This window comes from Haliotis asinina, chromosome 13 (assembly GCF_037392515.1).
Source record: "Haliotis asinina isolate JCU_RB_2024 chromosome 13, JCU_Hal_asi_v2, whole genome shotgun sequence".
NCBI classification, from domain to species: domain Eukaryota; kingdom Metazoa; phylum Mollusca; class Gastropoda; order Lepetellida; family Haliotidae; genus Haliotis; species Haliotis asinina.
The window spans coordinates 31,225,494-31,247,216 of NC_090292.1; the positions used below are offsets into that span (position 1 = coordinate 31,225,494).

Consider the following 21,723-nt stretch of genomic DNA (forward strand, 5'->3'; position numbering starts at 1 on the left):
GAAAGACTATGAATTGACATGCTGGAAGGCTCTGAATTGACAGGCTGAAAGACTATGAATTGACATGCTGGAAGGCTCTGAATTGACATGCTGGAAGGCTCTGAACTGACAGGCTGGAAGGCTACAAATTGATATGCTTGAAGTTGAAAAATTGACATGCTGGAAGGCTACAAAACGGACGCCTAGATCTTGACGTTATGAAAATCTACACCAAAACATTGTTCTATGCAATTATAGCAAGTAGCTGTCATCCAGTGGTATGCTTCATCATTGACTTCATCATTGACTTCATCAAAAATTTGGGTTCAGTGCCCCACATGTACAATGTGCGAAGCCCATTTTTTTATGTTCTCCCCTTCATGATATTGCTGGAATATTGCTAAAAGAGGCGTAAAACACTATTCACTCCCTCACTGACTCACTCAATTTCTAGTATGCCCATCAAACAATTAAAATTTGGCTCAGTGACCTTTTCAATGACCATCTTCTGGATTTTTCATGTAATTCTAATCTTGAACTGGAAAATTGTAACAAGATTGAATTTTACTGAATTCAGGATCAGTCTTGTTTCAAGTAACTGGTTTGAATGAGTTGTTCAGAATGATGTATCATGCTTCTTCGGGTTTCAAATTGCAATCTGCTTAGCATCAACGAACACAACTTCATCACCCCTGAAGGCTAGATTTAATGTCTGCTGTTTTCAAGAAAATTTTCTTTCATCGAAATTGTAGTCATCTTACGCTTGTGTCAACTCAGTCTTCTGCCTGCTGTTGAGCAGACTGATTATGATATAACCAAATACTCTTCAATCAGATGTTAAGTTCACTCACCTACCCACTTTCACTTGCTCACGTGCACCCCCAGACACACATGCAGACACACATACCACAGACACATGCAAGCCACTGGTCATTAATGGACCAGCAGACAGACACACACACACACATGCTCACAGATAATTATCATGTTGTTCCATATGTTAACCTTAATCACCATGTTATCCCAGTCAAAATGTTACCTCCAATCATGTTACCCCCAGTCATTGTGTTACCTCCCAAGCACTATGTTACCCCCAAGCACCATGATACCCCAATAATCATGTTATCCCTTATTAATATATATTGCATCCAATCATCCCTGTGACTGGGTGTAAAAACCTTGGAGTCAACTTTGTGTGCAGACTCTTTCATTGTTGTCACAACCCCTAGTGTACAGTACACAACCCTGTGCACTTAGAAGAACCCATGAATCTATTGGTATATGACAAGATGGTGGCCACATGAATACATGCAAACACCTAGTTGGGGGTACAGCAATGTTCCAGTCCACTCAGCTGTTAATGGGTACCTCGTTATGATGAGAGAGCCACATTAGCTCGGTGCACCAAGTGGCTGCAAGAAATTTATACTCCTCATGGCGTTGAGACTGATATACGATGTGCTGTTGCGATTGACATCCAGTGATCGAGGGAACAAGTACCAGTGCCCTGAGTATGCACTAGTGCGTGTATATGTGCGCTATATATATCCTATATCCTATATAGCATATTACTGATTCTTACCGAGTTTCTGATACTACAACAGATACTCCCCAGTTAACAAATGTTACCTCCTGATTACCCCTGATGATTAAATGATTCTTGTATCTCTTCTTCCAGATGAAACCCAAATATGGACTGGCAATATCACTGTGCCTCTGCATAGTAACAGTTATCATCAGCCTCTACTTCCTCGACGACCTCACTCTCAAGGTGCCACTGGTGCAACTCGAAGTCTTTCCTAAAGCTGAAAAAGAAGCTCTCACTCACAAAGTCAACGTGCCAGTCCACACTCCTGTGATCCTGAACGACATCGAGATTGAAGTAGCCAACTCCAGCAGTGAACAAATTCCCCAACACGCAGGCGTCGAGCTAAAAAACATATCGCGACATCTACAGCTTAACGCTCTCATCCCTAGTAATCGTGATAAAACTCTATTCAATCATCTCCAAAATACAAGTCTGCACAGAGCAAACGCCAGTCGTGAGAAATATATAATTTATTATTGCCGAAAAAATATCACGTGTTGTGGATGGGGAGATCGGCAACATGGGATATTATCAGCGTATGTTATTTCGTTAGTTACAAACCGAACATTTGGAGTCGATATGTCATCTCCATGTCTGTTATCCAATTTATTCCACCCTAGGAAATTGAACTGGAAAATAAATTCAACCCTACTTCAAGGTCTTTCAACCAAATATTTATATACAGTTAACGATAAAGTCTTTCGACAGCTGATCGGTCAGATCGACTTTGATGCTGTGTATCCGCAAGATGTGGTATACCTTACAACTAACTATGACTATTTCTACGCCTTGAAAAGTAATCCTTACTACAAGACGATATTTCGTCAAAAACTGAAAACCAAACCACGACCAATCGTATTTGCCGATTTGTGGCAGAATATCTTCAAGCTCAATAGGCGAGTGAAGAGACGATTGACAACAGCATTGGCTAAAGCAAAGCCTACCCAGAACTTCAAGCTTGTTTGTGCTCATTTACGATTCGGTAAGAATCCCACATTACCGTGGGACTCGGAAGTTAGGAATACTATGGAGTCTGTCTCCGTGGTTTGGGACTTCTTCAAGAAATACGCCGATCATCATCGCTATAGAATATTCGTCGCAAGCGACTCTGACAGTGTTCGCTCAAAAGCTATGGAGCTCTTTCCTTTACAGAATGTTGAAATAGAAGGGGATATCATTCATATCGATAAAACAAAAAGAATAAAGGTCGATCCTTGTGTTGGCTTTGAGAAGGTACTAGCCGACCAGTACTTCTTGAGCATGTGCGATGTGCTTGTGCTGACGTACAGTGTGTTTGGTAAAGCAGCTGCGTACATGAGGAGGTCAAACAATGACCTCTTCTTTCTAGAGGATGGACAGATTAAGCCGCTGAAGGTCTTCAATGACCGATTTTTGCTTGAGAATGGTCAGTCGAAGTCTTGATAAACATTTAACCTGAATCTGTTGCTAGTCACACTAAGTATCCATACATGCTGAATGAAAACATGCTGTTATGATCTTCATATTGGTCTTATTGTTTTATAATTTATTCAGGTTTATTCTGTTGAATGGAAATGGAAGTCTTGTTTTGAAATACATAGAGAATTTTGAAACTGAATTTTTAGGATAAAAAAAAAATCAAATTAAGACCAGATGACTTTTTTAGTTTGGTTTACAATACTGCCGTCTTTCAAAAATAGAAATGTAACAAAATTAAAAGTTTTTTATTCTGACTACCAGAAACAGGTAGAAGTAAAGAAATATGTTCATGATTGCATTACTAATTTTATTACAATGTTTCTTATATTAAAAAAAATAAATATCAAATTTAAATGTTCAAAACTCATGTTACAAAGTCTCATCCCCATTTTCTTCTTGCCACCCAAACATATTTTTTTTTCAGATCAAAAACCTTTTAATTGAAGTCACATTTATATTCTAATTGTAAACCAATCTTTTACAAGATCAAATATCGTGTTTGTGTGTAAATTGTGATATCATTCTGTCAAAAGGGGAAGATAGCATTTTTCTTAGGGCAAACTATTTGACCTTTTTTAAATCAAAATAACGTTGCCAAAACTGTTTGCTGGTTCATTGTAATTTTAGCTCAATCTTTCATTTTCCTCATTTTCATAAGAAAACAAAAGAAAAATGTTTACATTAGGTATAGTAAACCAAATGGCTTGTTTCTCAATACCTGCCATCCTCAGTATCTCTAAGATGTATGTTCCTATAAGTCTCCACCATACCCTGTATGTATCTACAGCTTGGCCCAATGATTTTATTACCTCCCTTGGCTTGCTTTTGATCCAATCAGGTGTCTACACTGGGAAGTTGAGCATACCAATCACAACTCACTTTGGCTTTTTGAATTATCTAACCGATTAACATGGCAATACAAATCATGCAGAGGAACCCTGAAAGAGGTAGAAGGAGAGCATGCCTATTCTTTTTTAACGTTTCTGACCTGACGATTTGTCTGTATGATTTCCCAAAATCTGAGTTGCACTTTGAACAAACTTCATAGCTGCCGCTACTATCTTTGTTGACACTGGCAAGCTTGTTTGTAACGGCAGCTTACCTGATTGGCTACTGTGAGAATGCAGAGACAGCAAAGGGAGGTAATAACGTTATCAGACCTAGCGGAAGGTGCATGCAGTGCAGAGTGGAGATTTTCCAGAACATATGCCCTGGAGATATCGAGGAGGAATACCTGCCTGACTTTAATATTTCCCATACTCTTAGCATTAAATGAACATTGTTTGTACAATTTTGCAAAATTATGTTCATTGGATTCTGATATTTAGTAGTAACTAAACAGCATTGACAAATATAATAAGTCATCATATTATAATATAATAAGTCATCATGCTTTAATACATCAGTTTTCATTTACAGTGAACTGGCAAAGAATTTGTTTTTAAATTGAAAAAAACATTTGAAGCAAGAAATCATTCTTAGTGGTCTCGTAGAAATTATCACAATGTAGTTATCTCCCTTTGACCCCTTTTGGTTAATAGCATGTCAGCATATCCTGTGATCATGGCTAGATCAATCTCTCTTAAGTCAGTTCTTCATCCTAGCTAAAACTAATCAAACATATAAGGACATCCTATTTCAGGTGACATTCAGAGAACCAACCAATGAAATGGCTCACAACAGGTAGCTGTCAGCTAATCAGAAACTGATTTCTCAAACCTTTTGGTACTGGTTTCAGTTTGGTTCTATAGGCTATGCTTTAAAAAAATATTTTGACAAAATTCATTTAAAATTTGAAAACAGATCATTTTCAAATGAGGGCATTGGGGTAGCCAAGTGGTTAAAGTGTTCGCTCATCATGCTGAACATACTGGTTGAACATACCCATACCCCACATTGGTACAGTGTGTGAAGCCCATTTCTTGTGTTCCCTGCATATACCCAACTCCCTCACTCATTTTCAAATGTCTAATAGATTACCAACATTTCATGGATGTACTATTGCAGGCTACGGAAGGTCATTTCCGTTCAAATGAAACAAGGGACACATGATGAATCAGTCACGCAGGAATCAATTCAAGAGATGTTAACCTGCTTGCACCAGGTGCAACCTCAGATAAGAACCTAGTTGCACCAGCCAATTTTCAGCTGCACTGCTTTTATTGCAATATGTAATGAAAGGAATATGCTGTTGAATTTTTTAGATGTTTCACTCAGAACTTCACCCACTTATCATGCATGTGCTGTCTGGCCAGATTTAATTCCAAGTATTTCAGAAAGTTCAAGCATTACGAGGAAATATGTCAGTGGATTTTCATTTTTCCCTATTGAGTAAGAACTGTCTTTTCCAGTGGAAAAACTGATTTATTTTTACACAGTTGTGCTAGTTCATGAGCCTCTGAGCTGAGTTTGATGGATTTCCATTGCACTTAATCTGACAGACTTGCACCCACTCCTAAAAGAATTACTTATTCCGCTTTTATCATTCTTTTGACACATGGCACAAGACATGCTATTTTTAAAATAAACATAATTTTAAACTTATGCAGATTAAACTAATAACTAGGTTGCTCTTTGTAATATTAGGTTGCACCAGTGCAAGTAACAAAGCACAGAATCAAGTTAAGTGTGGCTCAGAATTCCCTATGTTGATGTTTACAATGCAGCATGATGAAAGTGGAAATTTCTGACGTAATTGACACTCCCTTTGGTCTGAAGAAAAGTCTCTTATGGCACCTGTGACAGGATGTTCTCAAATCTATCATCAGCATTAGCTAGAACTAGGATCTGATTTTAAATGAGATTCTTTTACAAAAGGACACACTTGATTATTTATTTACCAGCTGCTATCTTGTAGCTGGAAATTTGCGAGACAGCATTAAATAAATATATCTTTTATATCTTGGGAATTCCAGACCAATTTTGTTTCCTGTTTTTATAGATCCACCAGTTGTATTTTTTTCAAGAATAAGAAAACGGTAAAAATAGATTTTCCCCACTCAAAAAATAATTTTTTTTATGTTTTGGGTTATTTTTGTCCAAAATTCTTAACTTATAAGAACTTTTAAGTTTGATTGTCTTTTGCCCCATACACACTTCATAAACTGCCAAAAATCTAACACTTTTAGTATAGAAACAGAATACTACTTTCACTTGTGATTTTCTTGTTTTTTTCCCGTCCCTCCCTTAGATTTTCTGAGGACAAAACTACGCAAATACAAGGAAAAATAATTGGTCTGGCCTAACCTTGAGAGAAAATATCGTCTATTCGCCAACTCATGTTTACACAACGGGACTCACAACTCACATCTTGGATCATTGGTTTTGTGGTTTATGATGAATGATGTTTGCATTTAATATATTACCTTTGTTTTACGGATAATGTTTTCCTGTGGGAGGAAGACTGTTTTATGCCCTTCATTTATGTGTTTTTGTTTTATTCCTTTTGCCAAATCGAATGAGAAATTAATTGTTTTTTAATCAGATGTTCTACTCAACTCTTGGTAGGGAAATGCAAATCTTTGAACGACAACACCTCCCAGAACAAACATGTACTATTAGTATAACAACTTCTCATACAGCAGAAGCATGTACAATTAGTATAACAACTTCTCATACAGCAGAAACGTAAAAGTATGTGGACAACATCTAACGGGGCAGTAGGGTAGCCTAGTGGTTAAAGCACTCACTCATAACACCAAAGGCCCGGGGTTGATTCCCCATGTGGATACATTATATGAAGCCCATTTCTCGTTTCCACTGCCATACTGTAGCTGGAATATTTCTAAAATCAGCTAAAAGCGACGTAAAACCAAACTCACTCACTCGCATCATGTCATGGTGCCAATTCCATATACTCATTGTACAACATCATCAAAGACATTCTATGCTATTTGTATGACAACATCTCAGATGTAGAATAGTGAATACTGTGTGTAATATTTGTATAACAACATCTCTTCTTGCAGAAAGTACAAATTATTTGGCTGATGTATATGTGCCAATTCCATATACTAGTTGTACAACATCTAAATGTGCATATATATGCTAGGCAGTGATGTATTTGTCCTGATAGGCTGCAAGTTTTTAAATGAGGGTTTTGTCAGGGCTTGTGGCATTCTAATAGCATTCTCTTCCCACTGAGGGTACTCTTGTCATATCCAATACAGCCCTTTCATGGTGCGAGTGTTCAGGATTCATGATTGGTTGCAATCAGATTTAGTTGTGCCTTCAGCGATGTTGTTTCAAAAGTCATCATTCTTAAGGCATCAGTAATTTCCATATGCTTCGGGAAAGCTAGAATCTCTTCGCCTGTGCGATGCATAAATGTTTTGCTTCACCATCACCCTCATTGACAATGGACATGCTAGCCATTAAATGTCTTGTGTGTCACGTTAGCACATGTCATCAGCAGAGGAGGGATAGTTGTGGCCCCACATTTGCTTGTATTAGTCATGAAACACATGTTCTGATTGGATGGAAAGAATTTGCGTTGCGATTTTTTGCCATTAGGGGCTTTTATGAGAACCATATAAGAACAGTGGTTTGTAGGAAGATATAACAAGTAACCTCTGTGAGAAGAGAATGCCAAATAGTGTCTGGCAATTTGTTTGACCTCACATATGGTAATCTCTATGGATTAAAAACAATTTGATTTCGTTTACAGTGTATGAGTGAGTTGAGTTTTACACTGCTTTTAACAATATTCAAGCAATATCATGTCAGGGAACACCAGAAATTGGTTCACACATTGTACCCATTTTGGGAATCAAACCCAGGTCTTGACCATGGCAAGCAAACACTGTAACCACTAAGCTACCCAACCACCCAGGTTTTGTTTATAAGGGGAAGGATAAAAAGTTCAGGTATGAAAGGTGTTTGCTTTCAAGATGTTCGTTAAATCTCAGACTCTTGCCATAAATGCATCCACATGTCCAGGTCAGTGAAAAATCCTTGATTTTATTTGTTTATTTAACGCCCCACTCAACAATATTCCAGCTCTATAAAGACAGTCTTTAATTTTCAAACCTGGATCAGATAATCCAGTGATAAACACCATGAGCATCGATCTACGCATTTGGGATACGATGACAAGTGTCAGCAAATCAGCGAGCCTTACTACCCAATCCTGATAGTTGTATCTTACCACAAGCATGGGTTACTGAAGATCAGTTCTAATTCCAACCAGGATTTCCACATGTATTGAAAGTAAAATGAGTATGAGTTATATGTTTTCTGTTTCATATGAAACTATCTAGGCTGACATTACGGGCACTGTATAAGACATATCGGTTCAACTACCTGGAATTTATCACTGACATACCCCTTTCATTAGTTGAGTAGTATATTTCTACTTTCAGTTACTTTCCAATGGCAAGGAGGTTGACTAAAGTCTTCAAGCCAGAGTTTATCAATATCTGTTATCTTTTTTATAAGAATGTGCAATCTGAGAGGTCATGGAAAGTGGAAAACATCTACTCCCTGAATGTAAACTTACTTCTATACTGGACAAAAATAGTTAGGGATATATGTAAATTTTGAAATTATGAATAATAAGCTACATATACCTTGACACATGGTTGAAATACCAATTTCCCTAACTTATTTTGTCCAGTATAGAATAAGGTGTTTTATTTTGCCATGAAGCATTACATTTTCTCATTTATGTCGTTATTCCTTGCAACAAATAAATACCATAAATATTGTATGAATATGAACAGAAAAATATGTCATAAATGTTATTGAATAAAACTGAACATTTAACATCATGGTGATTCATATCTTCCTGTGTGACGCCAATGAAATGTGTCCGTGAAGACGAATGTTCATTGTTTCTTGCTGTATTCAGCAATATTCAGCAATATTCCAGCTCTATAGCACAAGGGATGCAGGGGAATATCACACAAGCATGCAGAAACATATGGGAATATGACACACGGGATAGAAGGGAATACAAAACAAAAGATGTGGGACAATGTGACTGAGGATACAAGGGAATATGACACAAGGTATGCGGTTGAATATGACAAGGGATGCAGAGGGAAAAAAACACACACGCAGAAAGAAAGAGTCTTGGTAGAATAGGCCTTCAGCAACCCATGCTTGCCATAAAAGGCGACTAACGGGATCGAGTGGTCAGACTCGCTGACTTGGTTGACACATGTCATTGGTTCCCAACTGTGCAAATCGATGCTCATGTTGTTAATCACTGGATTGTCTGGTCCAGACTCGATTACTTACAGACCATTGCCATATAACTGGATTATTGCTGAGTGCAGCGTAAAACTCAACTCACTCACTCACTCATCAGTGACCTCTTTAACTTCAATGGGCACTGGATTGTCTGGTCCAGACTCGATTATTTACAGACCACCGCCATATAGCTGGAATATTGCTGAGTGCGGAGTAAAACTCGATGACACAAGGTATACAAGCGAATATGACAAGGGATGCAGGGGAGTATGACAAGGGATGCAGGGGAGTATGACAAGGGATGCAGGGGAGTATGACAAGGGATGCAGGGGAGTATGACAAGGGATGCAGGGGAGTATGACAAGGCATGTGGACCAGCACATCTTCTTTATCCCATATGGTACTGTACAGATTATTCAAGCTACAGGTTCACTTCAATTTTTCTTCAGTTACTTCAGCAAGAGGTTTTGCCAAACTGAAGAATCCCTCGATAACCAAACAGACAATGTATTCTTAAATATCAGAAAATATTGGTTCAAGAAGAAAACAGTGCATTCTATAAATATGTATTCTTTTCTTAATGCATCCGCTCCTGCCTATCTATATTCCTTACTTGTATCTCGGTCTGACATTTGTTATTGATTGTCTTAAATCAATATTGCCAATTCAATATCAACCTTAATAAAAGCAGAACGCCATGCTGATCTGGAAGTCAGCGAGAGATATACATTGTCTTTGTTGGGAATTCAAATTGAAATGCCGAGTGTTATTGCCAGAGCCAATATTCCTTGGTGAAATAATTTCAGCTTAACTGCCACACAATTTAGAAAGTAGTTAGACATTTAAGCGTGTGCAGTAAACATGATTATCATTTAAATAAAACAATTATCCATGATTTCTATCTTGTAACATATATACTACACCCAGTAATATAAGTATGCAAATTATATCACCAAGAGCAGTGGGTTTTTCACTAGTGTTTGTAACCTGTGACTGTATACTCTTCAAAATAAGAAACTTGAAATAAGTTCATAAGGTCATTCTATCAGCTTACTGTTAGAGAATGTAACTTATTGTTTAGACAATGAAGTATGTTTGTTTGTTGAGTTGTTAATACTGCAATAAAAGCCATGATGGCTTTGTAAATAATGGAGTCTGGACCAGACATGACCACTGGTCGATATTATGAGCATTGATCTTCAAACAGTGCCTTGGTGTGTCAACCAAGTCAGTGAGCTTTACTTCCCCCTCCCCATTCTACGGCCACTGGTCGATATTATGAGCATCGATCTTCAAACAGTGCCTTGGTGTGTCAACCAAGTCAGTGAGCTTTACTTCCACCTCCCCATTCTACGGCCACTGGTCGATATTATGAGCATCAATCTTCAAAAGGTGCTCTGATGTGTCAACCAAGTCAGTGAACTTGACCCCGGCTGACTGAAGATTATTGTAATACTAATCTGTATCTTCATTGATACTCCTGGGGCATCACAATTTCTTATACACTTTCCACAAAAGTAAGGATCACCCAATATTTTGGTTTCAGCAATGAATTTGCCATAAAAGGTGCCTATGCTTGTTGTAAGTGGCGACTAATGGGATCAGGTGGTCGACTCGCTGACTTGGTCGACACATGTCATGGGTTCCCAATTGTGCAGATCGATGCACATGTTGTCGATCACTGGATTGCCTGGTCCAGACTCGATTACTTACAGACCATTGCCATATTACTGGATTTCTGCTGAGTGCGGCTTAAAACTCAACTCACTCACTCACTCATCAGTGAACGCTTTAACTTCAATGGGCAGTGGTCTTTCTAGACTAGTGATGCAAGCTCATCTCTCATCGAAGACACGGGTTCGATTCCCTGCAGGGGTACAATATGTGAAACCCATTTCTAGCATTGATATAGCTGGAATATTGCTAAAGGTGTCATAAAACCATACTCACTTACTCATTCCAATTTTGACTGTAGTTATGAGAAATGTGTATTTTAAATGCACTTACGGGAAGTAATGTTAATGTACAGACACATTAACACTGCATACAGGATGGACATAGAGACAGACAGACAGACAGTCACACACACTCACGCACTCATGCACGCACGCACGCACGCACGCACGCACGCACGCACGCACGCACGCACGCACGCACGCACACACAGACAGGGAGCTTTGTTTCATGTGGTTACATTGCATACACATTGATCTACTCAATTGGAATACAATGACATCATCGAGCAAGTCAGCAAGTCTGACCACCCGATCCCATTAGTCACTCCTTAAGACAAGCATGGGCTGCTGACGATCAATTCATATCTGGTTCTTCATGGGTGGGAATATATTGAAACTGGGCTTATGGCCTTGATTAGTCAGCACTAAATAACAAGTTCTAATTGCAGATCTAAGTCTCTCTTGCATGGTAAACCTACAAACTGCGTCCGTGCACATTTGTCTTTTCCAGAGCATAACTTTCAAACCATCCTAGTGGTGTACTGGTGCTTTTTCGTAGTTCTGGATTTTTTAATAAATCATTTTTTTGCGTTTCAATGGCAACAAGTTTGACTTCAACTGAAATTGGTGGTGGTGCTCTTTACCAGAGCAGAACTCTAAAACCGTTCATTATTTCTTCACTCAAGTTGACACATAGATTGGACTGGTGGTGTACAGGTGCCTTTTGGTAGTTCTGGAATTCGGAATAAAATGTTTTTGTTGTTTCCAGGGCAACAACTTTGACTTGGACTGAAATTGCTGGTAGAGCTCTTTACCAGAGCAGAAGTCTAAAATCATTCCCTATTTCTTAATCAAACCTGGCATATTGCTTGGTCTTCTGGTGTCCTGGTGCCTTTTGGTAGTCTTGGAATTCTGTATTAAATATTTTGGCATTTCCATGGCAACAAGTTGGACTGAACCTGAAAATAGCGATAAGTTTAAAACTATAACGGTTTCCTATTTCTTCACCAAACATAGCTTGGTCTAGTGGTGTACTGGTGCCTTTTGGTAGTTTTGGATTTCTGAATAAAATATTTAGGCATTTCCATGCCAATAAGTTTGATTGAGACTGAAATTTCAGGAGCAGAACTTTAAGAACCTTTCATTACTTTCCTTCCACTTTTCTATATACTCACCAAAACATTTGGCATAATCATAACTTGTAGACATATTCATGAAGGATATTTTGCCATTGCGTGGATATTGATGACCTTATCTTCCTGTTATTTTTTTCTTGGAACTTCAAGTTGTTTTTCACTAGTCCGTCAGCCTAGATTACTGAAGCTGAAAATGAAGGAAGTTGAAGTGTATTTAAGAGCTAATTTTTTTGCAAAATATGTTCATTTCAGAGACTGCATTACTCATTTTTCATAAACTCTAGAAATTATGGTTTAAAATTTTAATTATTGCCTTGTGATTTGTGTAAGTCAAGAAGGGAGTTACCTGTTGAGGCTGAATATTTTGCCTGCAGCAGACAGTGGGTAATTAGTACCAGCTGTCATGGCAGCTCCTACAGAGGGGCACAGTACAAGTATATATCCCTTGGCGCTTGTGCCTCAATCTGTCAACAAGGATGCCAACTTATGGATGTGTGTAAACACTTCGACAAAAGATAATTGCTTTACCATTTTGTAGCTGATGAGGGCCTCTATGGATGTACAAAGACATAGTTGTGGAGACCGCTGTGGCTTAGCAGGTTGATTGGCTGATTTCGTGTGTGGGGGAAATAAGGGGCCTGACTCTTAGGGTGTGGGTTCAAATCTTGGATAGGACACAACCCAACAAAAGTATAGAATCTGTACTTTACTGAGGAAGTGTAATCCCAATATTATTACATGTTACATGTGAACACTTTCTTAACACCATTGTGTATTCAAAATGATACTACCCTGTACAAGCATGACATTGAAATCTCTGAGTGAGTGAGTGAGTTTAGTTTTATGCCAATCTCAGCAATATTCCAGCTACGTGGCTGTGGTTTGTAAATAATTGAGTCTTGACCAGTGATCAACAGCATGAGCATCAGTCTGTACAATTGGGAACCGATGCTATGCATCAACCAAGTCAGCCAGTCTGACCACCCAATCCAGCTATTTGCCTCGTACAAGCAGCATGGGTTACTGAAGATCAATATACTAATTCAGATCTTCATAAGTATCTGTTATGTGAGAAATGTTTGTTTCTTTTTCTATTTTAATACATGAAACCCACAGGAGATAAACACATCTTTTGAAATCTGAGACCGTGTAACAGATTTAATATAATTAAAATTTACTAAAATCCAAAATTGTTATAACATCTGTTTCCTTGTTTTATAATGCAGCATTCAGCAAACATTCCAACAATATGATGGATGTATGTAAACAAACAATGTGTAATAAATGTGTCAAACAAGTCATGGAGACTTGTGACAAGTTCTAATCTGGATCATCACGAGTGAGTGAGTGAGTTTAGTTCTACGCCACACTCAGCAATATTCCAGATATATGGCAGTGGTCTGTAAATAACTGTCTGGACCAGACAATCCAGTGACCAACAGCATGAGCATCGATCTGCGCAGTTGGGAACCCATGACATCTGTCTACCAAGTCAGCGAGTCTGACCACCCGATCCTGTTAGTCGCCTCTTACGACAAACATAGTCGCCTTTTGTGGCAAGCATGGGTTGCTGAAGGCCTATTCTACACGGGACCTTCATGGGTGAGAAGTGAGAAAGACAAACACTATCAGTTTCTAATGAAAACACACGTTTCTTCGGATCAGCACCTTCATTTAATCAGCAAATCATTATAATATAACCAGACAGTTTTGGCAAGAAGCTCCCACCTGTGATCATTCATCAGGTGTGAAAGTAGGCGGTGCTCAACCTGTGGATCAGAACAACATTAATATCTCATGTAAAGAATGTAAAATAATATTATACCACAAAGTAATGAGAAAACATGTCATAAAAATTCATAATATCAAAGACAAAAGGTGATAACGGCAAGAGAACTTGTATTTACCATATTTCCTAAATTATGAGTGTAGGCCATTATTCTGACATTGTTCTAGTGCTCTCATGGGTCATGGGGTTGATGCATGGTCATACAAATGTGTCTGGATATATACTACTCACACTTTGCTAAGGATCAAACTTGGATTTAACAAAGAACAATTATGGGGGGGTCAAATTTGGTTTAAATACCTGAGTTTACAGCAAGCTTGTATCCTATGTGTCAGTATGTCATTGCATCTTGCAAATCCCATACCTGCTATTGACACGTCTATTTGTCATAGACACGTTCCAGAACATGCACAGTTGTTGATTGGTGCCATGAAAACCGTTTCTATGGTTACTAATGTATCCAGTACATAAGGTTAGATTAAAATGGCTGTTTGCCTAAAGAGGGGTTACCGCACTATTATTTATCCACTTCTAAATGGATACAATTATAAATGTATGTTTTAAGTGAAGTTGGGAAATTTTATGATCCTTACCAAAGTGTGAGTAGCATATAGATAGAAAATTGCTAAAAGCCTCATTTAAAACAGTGATTAAAGTTCAATAAGATTAAATTGAGGTTAAAGCAGCACATGAACCTACCATCTGACTGATAGTCCAAAATGGTCAATTTTCATCTTGGATGGTCAGATTTCAAAAGTAGCCTGTCTGGTGGCCTGGAGATATTTTTTCCTCTAACAATAAATATTTCATAATATCAGACCTTTTCATCAGTTTGAGGTGTTTAAGGTATTACGATAATTATGTTAAACTACTTACAATTGAAGAGTTCATGTTGCAATAACCAATCATGCGTGTATTTTCAGTTTAGCTAAAAGTTTAGCTTTACTACAAACAGTAAAGTATTCATAAACCTGATTTTGCATTTTATTGTTGAAAACCGGACAGGCAAGTTTGTATCCAGACTGTTAAGTTTTTAAAGTTACCAGTCTGGCTGTCTAGCTTGGAATTTAGCGAGTTTTAACCAGTGGCGGAAGTCCATATATACTGGTGTGGCTGTAAGAATTTACAACAGGAACTCATCCAAAAATATTATTCAAGACACTTTAAAAAAGATACACTGACGCTTTGATTCTGGGTTTCCATGCCATGATATTGTTGGAATATTGCCAAGATATCCCCAAATCCACCTCACTCACAATAAAGGAAATACAGTTCATAAAACGGTAGGATGTAAAATGCCAGTTTGAAGATGATAAAAATTGCCTGTTTAAATAATCATGATCATTCCAATGGAATAATGTATCAGAAAAACACTGATTGAAAACTAAAATAAAAACATTCTTCTCAACAACTCATCATCCTCCAGAGATTACTAGCCTGCCTTCCCAATTCCATTCATACATTTTAAACTCTTAAAATATACATAATAATTTGCAATAAAAAAATTTAATTCCGAGTATTTAGACAGTTTGAGTAAACTAGTCTTATGCTTGGTATTATTCGTTACACTGATATATGAAGTCTAACAAACCCTAGTAGAAGGTCGCGCCAGCTAACTGTTGAGTGACCAATCACCATCCAATCAAATGCAAGACAGCTGAACAGATTTAACCAGTCAGACGACAGCTACTGTACAGGGTTCGACAGGACATACAGAAATTCACTGACACTAATCTCTCAACAAACAAAACTCCACATAAAACACAGATATTTCTACTGCAGTAAATACGCTTGGGGCTTTCTGATGACATGGTTCTCATTAGCTAATTTTTCCACAAGCTGACATGCTTGAATATTGACAAAAATGCTATTTACTCGCAGTTGTCGTGCATCACTCAGAAACAGTTGTATGGAAAATAGCATTCTGAATCATTCAGGTACAAACTTTAAAGTAAGATTTTCAAAAGACATGTGCAAATGTCAGTCAATTTTGTAAACTGTGTTCTAATTGGTCAGTTGAAAAGGTTAGCTGAAGCAACCTTCTACTAGCATTTGTTAGACTCAATAGAAGCAGTGTAACGAAAATAATTCTGAGCTTAAGTTTTCTTAGACTGAGAATTTACACTACCTGATACAGGAGATCTATGGACTTCACTTTATATAATGCCTTTATAACACTGATTAAATCCACAGTGCTCACTTGATCCAATAGAAGTCCTTACCTTAATAAAACCATTCAACATTAAAGGAGGTATAACTCACACAAAAAAGCAGTCCCAGCATAATTTACGTCATCATAAACTGTTTACTTAAATTGGGGTAGGGAAGTGGTTTCCTACGCCACTCAAAAACATTTTTTTACTCAAAAAAGTGGGAAAAGAGAATTAATTAGTCCTTTTATTTAAACCCTTAAAAACAAATACAAGTACACATCACTTTTCTATAAATAAAGGGACTTTTTTGGTCAGAAGACATTATTTGGCACCTTTTCGTATTTCTTGGGCTCTCATTTTGGTATACATGTACCTACAAAAAGCCCTTGATCCATCCCTGTGGTTCTCTCACTGTCTGCATTACTTCGCCTATAATTTTTGCACAATATTGCAGTCTGTTTCATATTGACTATGTTTATTAGTTTTTGAGTGAGATTGCAATTCATCAGTCCACTTTTGAACCAAACAGACTATACCAACCTGTCAAGTATTAAGGTAACCAGGAAAAGGGTAAAGGAGGTACCCTGTATTGTCTTTAAGCCAAAACCACTACCATTTTTATTGGACATAAAGAACAAAATTTGCATGAAAAAATTGTTTGAGAACATTTTTATTATGTGTCAGTAAGTTTTTCAGAATTATATTTCTTGGAAACTTGACCATAATTATTGGTGTACAAATGAATCTAGCTAATGAAAGCCATGTGTTATTCTGAGAGAGCATAAACATGGAAATGTGTCTATGGGTTTTCATACATTTACCAATATATGAACAACAGAGATTAAACAAAAATTGTCTTAAACCCGTGACTGGCAAAATACTCTCAAAGAACACTTTCCTCCCCAAATATTGAATGGTTTGTGTTTCAGAATTATTTGTTCTATGTTGCTTTCCAAAGGGACCTGAGGAACAAGTTTCCATCGCTCAGTTTATTTTGTATCACATACACATACGAAATGAGATTGCTGGCAAAATAATGCTACTGACAACAAAGTCAGACTGAGATCGCAACCAAAAAATAATGTAAATAGAATTAAAAATAAATGCAGATTCAATATAGCAGAGTCACAGAATTAAGTAAGTTATGTTTGATTTTGGCAACACATAAAACGAAGCTGCTGATACTATAGGAATATATTGTACAATATTTGCATAAATTTGCATATTTATATCACGGGAATCAAGAGGCTATACAGTCAATAATACCAAATACTGGAAGCTCACTGTATTTAAAACACATATCAGTTAGTGCAAGCTAAGACTTTTTACATGGACACCTCTGATAAACATGGATATGTGATAGTTGACATATCCATGGATATGATTCCATATGCAACCCTGCTAATCTGTCAATATCACATCATATCCATGGATATGGCATCCTTATGTTATACATCATATCCATGGATATAACATCCAAATGTTAAACATCATATCCACTTAAATGACATCCTCATGTTATACATCATATCCATGGATATGCCATCCATATGCTACACTATATATCCATTTATTACTGCATGTTACATATGGCATACCAGCATAGATATGTCACCTGATATATAATGAAGAAAATAAGTTATGGATCATAAACAATTGTACAGACAAATTTATTAATTTTTTGCTGAGTCATCTCTACCAGAAAATATCTACCCAAATATTCATGACCCTAAACTCATTCACTACAGTACAGGGTCAAGATTTTTGAAGCTCTCTTAGCGTTAAGACAGTCATAAGTTAATGTTAATGTATGACACGTATGACTATCTTCATGCTAAGACAGCTTCGAAAATCTAGGGGCCAGGTCATATCTATGGCTGAATGACACCGTATACTTTACTAGTCATATCCACTCTTACCAAAATGGTACCAGATAAGACACCTTATACATTACACAGCATATCCAGTGTGGTATTGGATATGATGCCTGACACTTTACTGAACATTCTGAGCATAGAACAACTATTGGAAATAACCCCAGACATGTGACTAGTCAAAATGGTAATATCATATCCACAAAATGTTGTCTGGAGTGACCTCCCCTTTCTTATGTGTCCCAAATATAATCATAACAATGGCAATATGAAGTCGCAGTGTTCTGAAAATAGTTTTGATCAGTCTATAGAATGAAGCAGCTGTTAGTGAAATTATTTACAACCACTTGTGCTTAAACTTGTGACGTGAATTAAGGGGTTTAACAATGGTTATAAACATTCAGTAATTCTGTACAAACTGTGAAGAGGGTCCCAGTTTACACGAGTCAGATGAAAATCCCTCATGACTGTGGTTCTAACGTTAAGATTATTTTTCCAGACTAATGTGCACTCTACAAAAAGCAACATCTGCAGTTTTCACGCTGAATTTACTTCATGGACAATTCTTGGACAACTTCAATAATGATTGTGACAGCTATACAACTAGTTATATACAAAATATGCACAGGTCAATACAAAACCATGCCGCTAACTCTAAACGTTGCTCTCTGACTTAGGCAATCAAGAGTTAGCTCCCTTTAAGAATTTGGGCAAAATCCCCTGTAAAATGTAAGAAAGGGAAAAATTACGGACAATTCATAAGATTTATCACAGATTGTAAATTCAAAAAAAAAAAAAATGCCCAGAGACAATTCTAATGCCAATACATTTATGATTGTACAACTGATAATGCAAAGACATGTACCTGCTTGAACTAAATTGGTAGGGTCACTCAAAGACATAAACAATTTCCTAAATGCCCACTGTGAAATACAAAAAATTATTAAATTTCAAATTATCCTGTTGTAATATCAAAACAATAACTGATCAGATATTAACAGTTGGCAGAAAGCAGTATGAACTCTTACTTCTCACATTTGTATTAAATCCTGAGCACGATTCAAATTGGCTGCCTAATAAGCCTCATTCTGAATTCACATGATCAAAGTACAAGTCAGGACACTAAAGAAAGTTTTATTTAGAGGGCTGCAGTGCTGTATGTTTATCTATCTACATGTATTTACACTGCATAAATTATGAAAGGCTTTGTACAATGAAAATGAAAAATAAGGGATGTGATATACAGCAATACATTTAGTGCAGTATGCACATATTTAATAAATGTGTGATTATGATAAAAAAAGGTTGGCCAGATTATGTTGGACATCACACAGAGATAATGTAGAACACTTTAACATTAATGGTCGGTATTGACCTTGCCTTACTGAGAGTCTCCTTCATGTTAAATTGCAGTCTGGTTTACAGTTAGTAGAAGTCTTATATCACTTATACATTGTAACATGTACGCAGACGTTGGTCAAACCACAGACCATATATCGTAATATCCCAAAGCGAGCAGACGTTCTGGTGACTTTGACAATTGAATTGATTGCGAGATATTGGAGGAGAATGAGCGTGATTGGAGAGCACATGCAGTGTCGTTGGTAGGACGGATGCCCAGTCGCTGTCTGGAGAAGTTTTACTGGTAATGGAAATCCAGAAGTTAGTTATATGAGAAACAATCTAATGTCAATAGTATTTCCTGAGTCTGTTAATACCACTTTAGACGTAAAATCAAATGCCAAAAGAACAAAAATAGTGAATAAAAATTTAGTAAAATCAGTCATCTCTGTTCGCAGGCAATAAATAAATAGGAAGCCACTCTCTCGCCCTACAGAGCCAAAAGTAGGGCTCATCTTTGAAAACCCATATAAAATCCTTGGATATGAAGAGCAACAACAATTTCACTGATGTGATGTCATTAACACAATTCTTACAGGAAACACTTTGTGTGAAATAGATGGTTAATGAAATAAAAACTTTGATATTCAAGATTAAAATTCTATTCTTGCCTTACATTTTCAAAAATTCCTGACATCAGGATAAAATATCACATGATATTCCCATCATGACATGGTCAGACAACACAAAACATGCAGAATCAGGGTCACTATTCATTCACAAATCTGTTGCCCTTTAAACAATGGAGGTGGTGATAATTAGCTCATATTAACTATTCTCTGCTCACAAACTGCAATCAGATTGGGTCCCAGGTGGTCTTTTTATCACAAGCTGTTCTCCAATTGGCTCTTTTGTAGGCTTATGCCACAGACTGCTATCTGTTTGGATCACATTAGTCTTTGGTCACAAACTGCTATTTGATTGGCTTCCCTTTGGTCTCTTGTCATAAGCTGCTTTGTGATTGGCTCTCCTGTAGTCTCTTGCCAGACTGCTATTTGATTGGTTCTTGAATAATCTTTTGTCACTTATATTCCATCTCCTGGACTGTCATTAAAACTGGCTACCCATCCTACTTTCAGGTCAAACTGTTCTCACATCAGTTTTCATTTCCACTTTCAAGAGGTGTACTAAAATATAACTGGCTCTCTTTCCCAGACTGCAGGAGTCTCCTGTTTGATTGGCTCTCTTTCAAAGTCAACACATATTCTGCCTTGTGACTGGCTCAAATTCCTACTCTCATGTCATAGCCTACCACATGAAAGGCTCTCATTTCTACTCCATTATAAATATTGCCCAAATCTAGTGTCCATGGCAGTTCAGGCTGTGCATAAAGTACAAATTTAAAGAGGTGCTGGAGATTCTCGGATTCAGTGGTAAAAACACTAGCTTGCCATGGCATGGTGCTCAATATCAACTCAATACCACTGCAACAATTTATGAACATGAAACAATCAGTATTTACTGGCCTTAAAACCATTTGATTGTATAAAACCCTCTTGCTTACAATTCAGATCACTGAAATATACACCAGTCTCCTCTTGGTTGGGAAACATCATCTAAATCAAAATTTGGTGAGTGATTGCACTTTTAAGAAGGGAGATAACTCAAAAGAACAAGGAGATAACTACCATGAAAGAGGTGATAACTCTTCTGATGAGGAAACCATTTATGTGTTGTGTACCATCAATGTCCAACAGACAAATGACTCTCATAACAGGATATATCTTACGTGGATTTGAATGGATTCTTTTGGCAGAAGCATTTTGCCATTGTGTGGACTGCATATTAAGTAAAGCATTCAATGATTATTCTTGTTATTGTTTTACAAGTAAAATATAATGAACCCTAAGAAGCAATCACATCAGTCAGATCCGTGTAAGTACAAATTGGGCGAATTCTAAAGCCCATCTGTTGCAGAGTTTAGGATGAATACCATCCCCTGAAAAGGTCTTGATGTAAATTCAAGTTCAGATACCAAACTCCTTAATTAAATGTTATCTCCAAACGTCCTCCTTTCACACACATAATGAGTCTAGAGCCACCCATTAACAAAAGTAAAAACTTACATGTGTAAACTACACGCACTTTTGATACAGCTTTTAGGTTTACAACAGACATGTTCAATTCACGAATAATCTTTCTTCAACATAACAGTTGCACGTGAGCAGAGTGCTGAGATTCCAAGGGAGATAACTCCC

General features: G+C 37.3%; 1 protein-coding gene across 1 annotated transcript in view; it reads left to right on the forward strand.

The window, feature by feature from the left end:
* The window catches only part of LOC137259319 (uncharacterized), an 86,030-nt gene extending 77,237 nt beyond the window's left edge, over window positions 1–8,793 (forward strand). Inside the window, exon 2 of the mRNA XM_067796998.1 lies at window positions 1,658–8,793. Within this exon, the coding sequence (XP_067653099.1) occupies window positions 1,658–2,989 (1,332 nt within the window). The 3' untranslated portion in view covers window positions 2,990–8,793. The remainder of the gene's footprint in view (window positions 1–1,657) is intronic.
* Window positions 8,794–21,723: the final 12,930 nt, after the last annotated feature.